This window comes from Palaemon carinicauda, chromosome 7, assembly GCF_036898095.1.
Source record: "Palaemon carinicauda isolate YSFRI2023 chromosome 7, ASM3689809v2, whole genome shotgun sequence".
In the NCBI taxonomy this organism is placed as follows: Eukaryota; Metazoa; Arthropoda; class Malacostraca; order Decapoda; family Palaemonidae; genus Palaemon; species Palaemon carinicauda.
Window position 1 is genome coordinate 15,773,554 of NC_090731.1, and position 8,759 is coordinate 15,782,312.

Here is an 8,759-nt window from a genome sequence, read left to right on the forward strand (position 1 = left end):
TTTCAACAATTTATGATACTGGATTTGGTTTTATCAAAATTTCACCATTTTATCATAATGTTTTCGACTTAAATAAAAATTTTAGGATTACAATGATAATGGTTTTGATTTCATAAAAATTTCAACAATTTATGATCCGGGGCTTGATTTTATTAAAATTTCAACAGTTTATGATACTGGATTTGATTTTATCAAAATTTCACCATTTTATCATAATGTTTTTGATTTTAATGAAATTTCAAAATATTACGATACTGGTTTTAATCTTATTTAAATTTCATCATTTTACGATAGTGGTTTTGATTTTGTCAAAATTTCAACATTCTAGAAAGATAAATAACATTAATAAAGACATCAGAAAGAATAGACTTTACAAAGAAGAAGAATTATATGATGATGATTCACGGGTTCTCCCCATCTTCAATATGGTCTTACTGGAAAAATCAATTACCAGCTTCTCCTTCTACGGTTTAGGGCTGGCTGAGCATCCTTTGGTCAGGGACCCCACATCACAGCCAAATTCGGCGTAACGGGCCAACAGATTGATAAGGAGGAGAGACATTACAGCAGTCTGGGCGTGAGGTGGTACGAATATGTCTGATCTTACTTGTTACTGATTCAATTTCATTTGTTTTTGGTGTGGTTGTTGATGTGTTATGTCTATGTTTAATGTCATTAACTGGCTGGTTGTAAGAGATTTGGTTGAAATATATTACTGATTCAATTTCATTTGTTTTTGGTGTGGTTGTTGATGTGTTATGTCTCTGTTTAATATCATTATCTGGCTGGTTGTAAGATATTTGGTTGAAATATATTACTTATTCAATTTCACTTGTTTTTGGTGTGGTTGTTGGTGTGTTATGTCTATGTTTAATGTCATTAACTGGCTGGTTGTAAGATATTTGGTTGAAATATATTACTGATTCAATTTAATTTGTTTTTGGTGTGGTTGTTGGTGTGTTATGTCTATGTTTAATGTCATTAACTGGTTGGTTGTAAGAGATTTGGTTGGACTATATTACTGATTCAATTTCATCTGCTTTTGGTGTGGTTGTTTATGTGTTATGTCTATGTTTAATGTCATTAACTGGCTGGTTGTAAGAGATTTGGTTGAAATATATTACTGATTCAATTTCATTTGCTTTTGGTGTGGTTGTTTATGTGTTATGTCTATGTTTAATGTCATTAACTGGCTGGTTATAAGATATTTGGTTGAAATATATTACTGATTAAATTTCACTTGTTTTTGGTGTGGTTGTTGATGTGTTATGTCTCTGTTTAATATCATTATCTGGCCGGTTGTAAGATATTTGGTTGAAATATATTACTTATTCAATTTCACTTGTTTTTGGTGTGGTTGTTGGTGTGTTATGTCTATGTTTAATGTCATTAACTGGCTGGTTGTAAGATATTTGGTTGAAATATATTACTGATTCAATTTCACTTGTTTTTGGTGTGGTTGTTTATGTGTTATGTCTATGTTTAATGTCATTAACTGGCTGGTTGTAAGAGATTTGGTTGAAATATATTACTTATTCAATTTCACTTGTTTTTGGTGTGGTTGTTGGTGTGTTATGTCTATGTTTAATGTCATTAACTGGCTGGTTGTAAGATATTTGGTTGAAATATATTACTTATTCAATTTCACTTGTTTTTGGTGTGGTTGTTTATGTGTTATGTCTATGTTTAATGTCATTAACTGGCTAGTTGTAAGATATTTGGTTGAAATATATTACTGATTCAATTTCATTTGCTTTTGATGTGGTTGTTGATGTGTTATGTCTATGTTTAATGTCATTAACTGGCTGGTTGTAAGATATTTGGTTGAAATATATTACTGATTCAATTTCACTTGTTTTTGGTGTGGTCGTTGATGTGTTATGTCTATGTTTAATGTCATTAACTGGCTGGTTATAAGAGATTTGGTTGAAATATATTACTGATTCAATTTCATTTGCTTTTGGTGTGGTTGTTTATGTGTTATGTCTATGTTTAATGTCATTAACTGGCTGGTTGTAAGAGATTTGGTTGGACTATATTACTGATTCAATTTCATCTGCTTTTGGTGTGGTTGTTTATGTGTTATGTCTATGTTTAATGTCATTAACTGGCTGGTTGTAAGAGATTTGGTTGGACTATATTACTGATTCAATTTCATCTGCTTTTGGTGTGGTTGTTTATGTGTTATGTCTATGTTTAATGTCATTAACTGGCTGGTTATAAGAGATTTGGTTGAAATATATTACTGATTCAATTTCATTTGCTTTTGGTGTGGTTGTTTATGTGTTATGTCTATGTTTAATGTCATTAACTGGCTGGTTGTAAGAGATTTGGTTGAAATATATTACTGATTCAATTTCATTTGCTTTTGGTGTGGTTGTTTATGTGTTATGTCTATGTTTAATGTCATTAACTGGCTGGTTGTAAGATATTTGGTTGAAATATATTACTGATTCAATTTCACTTGTTTTTGGTGTGGTTGTTGGTTTGTTATGTCTATGTTTAATGTCATTAACTGGCTGGTTGTAAGATATTTGGTTGAAATATATTACTGATTCAATTTCACTTGTTTTTGGTGTGTTATGTCTATGTTTAATGTCATTAACTGGCTGGTTGTAAGAGATTTGGTTGGACTATATTACTGATTCAATTTCATTTGCTTTTGGTGTGGTTGTTTATGTGTTATGTCTATGTTTAATGTCATTAACTGGCTGGTTGTAAGATATTTGGTTGAAATATATTACTGATTCAATTTCACTTGTTTTTGGTGTGGTCGTTGATGTGTTATGTCTATGTTTAATGTCATTAACTGGCTGGTTATAAGATATTTGGTTGAAATATATTACTGATTAAATTTCACTTGTTTTTGGTGTGGTTGTTAATATGTTATGTCTATATTCAATACCAGTAAATAGTTGATTAAAAGATGTTTGATTTGAATATGTCTGATCTTACTCGTTACTAATTCAATTTCATTACTTTTGGTGTAGTTATTAATGTGTTATGTCTATATTCAATGTAAGTAAATGGCCGGTTGTAAGATATTTGGTTTGAATATGTCTGATCTTTCATGTTACTAATTCATTTTCATTTGTTTTTGGTGTGGTTGTTAATGTGTTATGTCTATATTCAATGCTATTATCTGGTCGGTTGTAAGATATTCGGTTTAAATATGTCTGACCGTACATGCTGCTAATAGAATGTCATTGATTCAAATATGTCTGACTTTACATATTGCTAATTCAATTTCATTTGTTTTTGGTGTGGTTGGTAATGTGTTATGTCTATATTTAATGTCATTGACTGACCGGTTGTAAGATATTTGGTTTAAATATGTGTGACCTTACATATTACCGATTCAATATCACATGTTTTTGGTGTGGTTGATAATGTGATATGTCTATATTCAATGTTATTAACTGGCCGGTTATAAGATATTTGGTTTAAATATGTTTGACCTTACATATTGCTAATTCAATTCCATTGATTCAAATATGTCTAACCTTACATATTGCTAATTCAAGAGGATGGAAGAGTTGGAAGACCCAGAACTACATGGCTGAGGACTATGAAGCGTGAAGAAGATGATGAATTGAGAAGTATTGATTTAAAAGCACAAGATAGAGACAACTGGCGTATTCTAACCGAGGCCCTTTGCGTCAATAGGCGTAGGAGGAGATGATGATAACGATGATTGATGAGATCATTCTAATCTGTCTCTTTTGGAAGACAGATCCAGCGTAATTTTCGATTTTACTTTTTCCGAATATTTATGGAACCAAAAAGCACAAAAGTTACATGATTTATCATTTGAAGCTAATAACAACGGATTAGAAGTATAAAATGAGTTAAATACATCAACCTGATATAACCCCATTTTTAAAAAGATTTATTATATCTATAAATGTCAATATTAAAGTTGGATGAAGTTACCTTTTTCAGTGACTTCACGATATTGAAATTCGGTCAGTGTAATAACCATGAAACCATTGGGTACCATACTAATTTCACCTGTATGTAAAATACTTAAACAGCAATAACTAATTATAGTAAAAATATTAATGGTGGTAGTAATAATAAACATTAGAAAGTCAACAATGATAATTATTGAAATAAACCTCAGCTATATCACGAAAAAATTTATAAAAATTCACACAAATAAGTATATATTTTGTCATTTATATACTATTAAGAAATATACAGACATACACACATATATATATATATATATATTATATATATATATATATATATATACATATATCTATATATATATATATATATATATATATATATATATATATATATATATATATATATATATATATATATATATATATATATATATATATATATATATATATATATATATATACATATATATATATACTATATATATATATATATATATATATATATATATATATATATATATATATATATATATATATATATATATATATATATATATAGAAATTATATCCCCTAGACCAGGTAAAGGTGACAGAATGAAAACAAGAAGAGGCTTGATTTCAAATAATAAATGCTCTTTATTCTTAAAAATATTTACAAAATCTCCATAAAATAAAAGTCCTTGCATTGCTAATACTTACATAAATAAAACAATAATATATATAATATATAAAAATCTCGGGAAAATACATATTACATTTTTTTTTTAATCTTCTACCTAGGCCTATGTACAAACCGTTACCTTTTATATACTACAAAAGACAATTGAATCTTATTAACAATATGTTTTTTTTTATTTTTGTCTTCGGTTATTTTTTACATTTTTCCTGTTTTAATGTATGGCACAAACCAACAATAGACTAGTGGAAAATAAAATCAAACTCATGTGAGATTCTATCCATATATACATATATTGGGTTTATATACACGCCATTTATAAGAAAATCATTTGTACAAATTCCAATTGAAGGTATAATATTTTTGACATCGAATTGTTATATTTTCCTTAGCTGATATCAAGTTTTTTTTTTTTCAAACTTTAGTAATGCTGTAAATTTATGATACTGACAAGATAATGAACATTATACACGTTAAATACTTTCCTTAGCTGAAATTAGAATTTTTTTATAAACTTTAATAATGCTGTAAATTTATGTTACTGACAAGATAATGAACATTATACAAGTTGAATATTTTCCTTAGCTGATATTAAAAGCTTTTTTTCTAAGCTTTAGTAATGCTGTAAATTTATGAAAAGGTAAGGAACATTACAGTATACACGTTAAATGTTTTCCTTAGCTGATATTAGAAACTTTTTTTTAAGCTTTAGTAATGCTGTAAATTTATGATACTGTCAAGATAATGAACATCATACACTTAATAATCACTCTAACCCAATTATATAAGTATTGAAACAATTAGATTTAGTCTAAAAGCAAAACACATATAGCCATATTTTTCCATAACAAAAGATAATTGCAGGTTTCCTAAAGTTAATCTATAACTTGTTAAATAAAGATAATTAAATATATTACAGAAGCAAAAAGCCAATTGTCAGATTTTGCCATAAAACATAATTGCAGGTTTACTAAAGTTAATCAATAGCTTTTTAAATGAAAATAATTAAATATATTATAGAAGCAAAACACCAATTGTCATATTTTGCCATAAAAATACACAATTGCAGGTTTCCTAAAGTTAATCTCTAACTTTTTAAATAAAAATAGTTAAATATATTATAAAAGCAAATGCCAATTGTCAGATTTTGCCATAAAACATAATTGCAGGCTTACTAAAGTTAATCAATAGCTTTTTAAATGAAAATCATTATCTAACATCCTTTGGGCACAAAATAACTTAATTCGACATCAATAAATATTACCTACTGCTTCTCAGAGCAAAACTCTCACTTAAAGAAAATAAATACAATTGTTTGACTAGGTCTGAAGTTCTTATTTTCAATTCATTTACATCATAGTTTTCTTAATTGGGATTCACACGGTCGAACGGTTCGTCGAACCTGCTTGTCAAACGATTCAAACAGGTAGAGTCAACCACAAATGCATAAGGTTTGTGGACAATGAAGTCCCACCCACAAAAGTCAGGCTAGATATGGCTTTCTTCGAACCGTTCGAACATCACTTCAAACACATGTCCGTCGAACCGCGTTCGACTAACCGTTCAACCTTGTAAACCCCGCTTTAGAGACGTCTATTGGCGGTTTGATGATTAAAAGAAATATATCTCTATTACATAGGTTCATAGAACACCTATGGTTTATCAAGTCAGTCTGGGTAACGGTAAAGTAGTTATATTTTACCTAAAGATACCATTTTTCATCATTTGAGTGAATAATATAATTATTTAATTTTTTTATGAAATTAGAAAAATTATAATTGAATAAAATAAAAATTTTCTGTTAAATGCTCAATTAAATTTTTTTACACATCAAGAATAATGTTATTTTAATGAAAAAAAAAATGGGAATATGCATGAATAAATATTCAATTTCTATTATTAAATGACTTGAAAGGTAAAATTCCAATGACTAATACACGGAACTAAATCTCCAAGATGAAAATGGTCTATTTTGTTAACTCTCCATTTAGATTAGCTCAGAAATCTTGTGAAAAATGCAGACCTCCTTTTTCTCCCTCGATGAGGACCTCAAATGGATCCGCCAGCGTGATGGTCGGTATGTCGTGAAAGACATCGAGGCTGTCCTCCAAAAGCCCCGAATCATCCGAAAGCAGCTCCTCCAAATCACTGGTGCTGCCAAGTGACCCTCTAGAAGTGGCCGGAGAAGCCGAGGCTGAGACGTTACTTGAGGTCGAGCAGTAAGACATGAGCTGCGTGAGTTGAGAAGTATACTGAGGTGTCACTTCCGTCTTGTACTGGCGAGGCAAAGGGCTCGTCGACACGTCGACCGGTAGATCCGGTCGATTTTGACATATACTAACCGGTACGGTGTAGGGCATCGACTCAGGTAGCATCGCGTGTTGAGAGAAATCCAAAGATGGGTTGATACCGTGGCAGGAAGGCTCCTGTTCGGGGGGATCACTATCGTCTCCTAAGACCTCCGTCAATGCTCGGATATAGTCGACAGCCAGACGGAGAGTTGTAATCTTAGTCATTGTTGAGGAGGCTGCGTGGACTTCAACGGCCTCTGGAAGGACCTTCCTCAAGGACTCGAAGGCGCTGTTGATGGCTTTCATGCGATGTCTCTCCCGAGCGTTCGCCGTCTTTCTTCTGTACTTTGACAAAGGCGCTGGCCTGGGCTTGGATTTGGAAGACCTCCTCGAGACCTCCTGAAGGGGAAGGTCATGATGAAGGCGTTTGATGGCAGTTCTTGGACGGAGGCCATATTTCTCTCCCGAACGGCCACTACCGCTCGTAATGTTATTGCTGTTGTTATTGTTATTATCCGGATAACGTTGTTCGTCGTTCTGCATTAATTCTAGATTTTCCATTTTTTGTTCTAGACAGAAACGTCAGAACATTTTCATGGGTAGACAGAAACGTCAGAACATTGTCATGGGTAGACAGATACGTCAGAACATTGTCATGTGTCCTAATTTCATCACTGAGCATATGTACACACACTCACGGGCATTTATCAGTTCATTTTGGGATTGTTCCCTCGAGAATGGCTAAGCAATCTTTATTTAATAATACCACTTTCTTATATGTTGTCCTCATAATCATCTCTTTCTAAAAGTTGTTAGAAAATACAGCCATTAATCATACATATCAGTTCCACTTTCTCAAAAATTTTCAACTTAGTTCGGATGGCAATGATTACTTTTTAAAAGATTAACTAATGAGGATAAAATCACAAGTTCCAAGAAAAGGAAAGATGAAGAACATCATCATAACGAAGATGAAAATGTCTCATCACTTGAATAACATGAAATTTTCTATATTTACATCACAAATGCTCTAGTCAACGTGCATAAATAAAACCACAGAAATTATCCAACGTCTATGGAACCGAAGACGAACAAAATTTCCTCTCAGTAAGTCCTTTACGTCATAGATCCAGGCCAGGAGGTCGAAGGAATGTCCAGAGACCAAAGAAATATCGACCCGAGCGCTTCGAGAGCCCAGTTGCTACTGTCGGGACCCGGGCATCGTCTCGGGTAGCCTCCTGCACTATCTCTCTACACGTGCCCCGAGGGATGACGTCACATCCAGTGGAAGCCTTTCACGTTTCGACAGTTTTTGACGCTATTTTTTTTTTTTTTTTGGAGACTCAGTGGAGGAGATTGGCTTCTGAACATTGTTTTCATTCTTTTTTTATGCAAAAGGATAACTACAGTTCTTAAATTAAGTTATTTTAATTGTTCATTACTTGTCTTGTAATTTATCTAACTTCCTTTCCTCGCGGGTTATTTTTCCCAGTTGGAGCCCTTGGGCTTTCAGCATCCTGCTTTTACAACTAGGGATTTAGCTTAGCTAATAATAATAATAATAATAATAATGATAATAATAATAATAATAATAAGTGGACGAGGAGATTGGCTTTCGAACATTGTTATCATTCTTTTTTATTTTTAACGAAGTTCTAATTAATTAATGCAAAATGATAACTTCTGTTCTTGAATTATGTTATTAAAATTGTTTATTACTTCGCTTGCAGTTTATTCATATCGTTATTTCCTTTTCTCACTGGGTTATTTTTCGCTGTTGGAGACCTTGGACTTACAGCATCCTGCTTTTGCAACTACCGTTGTAGCTTGGCTGCTGATAACAAAAACAACAACAACAACAACAAAAACAACAACAAC

The 8,759-nt window shown here is 31.6% G+C and overlaps 1 protein-coding gene across 1 annotated transcript; it reads right to left on the bottom strand.

The window, feature by feature from the left end:
* Positions 1–5,661: 5,661 nt before the first annotated feature.
* Positions 5,662–8,064, bottom strand: LOC137643488 (helix-loop-helix protein delilah-like). The gene has a single exon (XM_068376257.1). It carries the CDS (start codon positions 7,440–7,442, stop codon positions 6,588–6,590), a length of 855 nt encoding a protein of 284 aa, XP_068232358.1. The 5' UTR covers positions 7,443–8,064; the 3' UTR covers positions 5,662–6,587.
* Between the last annotated feature and the right edge of the window lie 695 nt (positions 8,065–8,759).

What these genes read in the sequence shown, in the direction of transcription:
- LOC137643488 (XM_068376257.1), bottom strand. Translation starts at nt 7,442, where the DNA reads ATGGAAAATCTAGAATTAATGCAGAACGACGAACAACGTTATCCGGAT.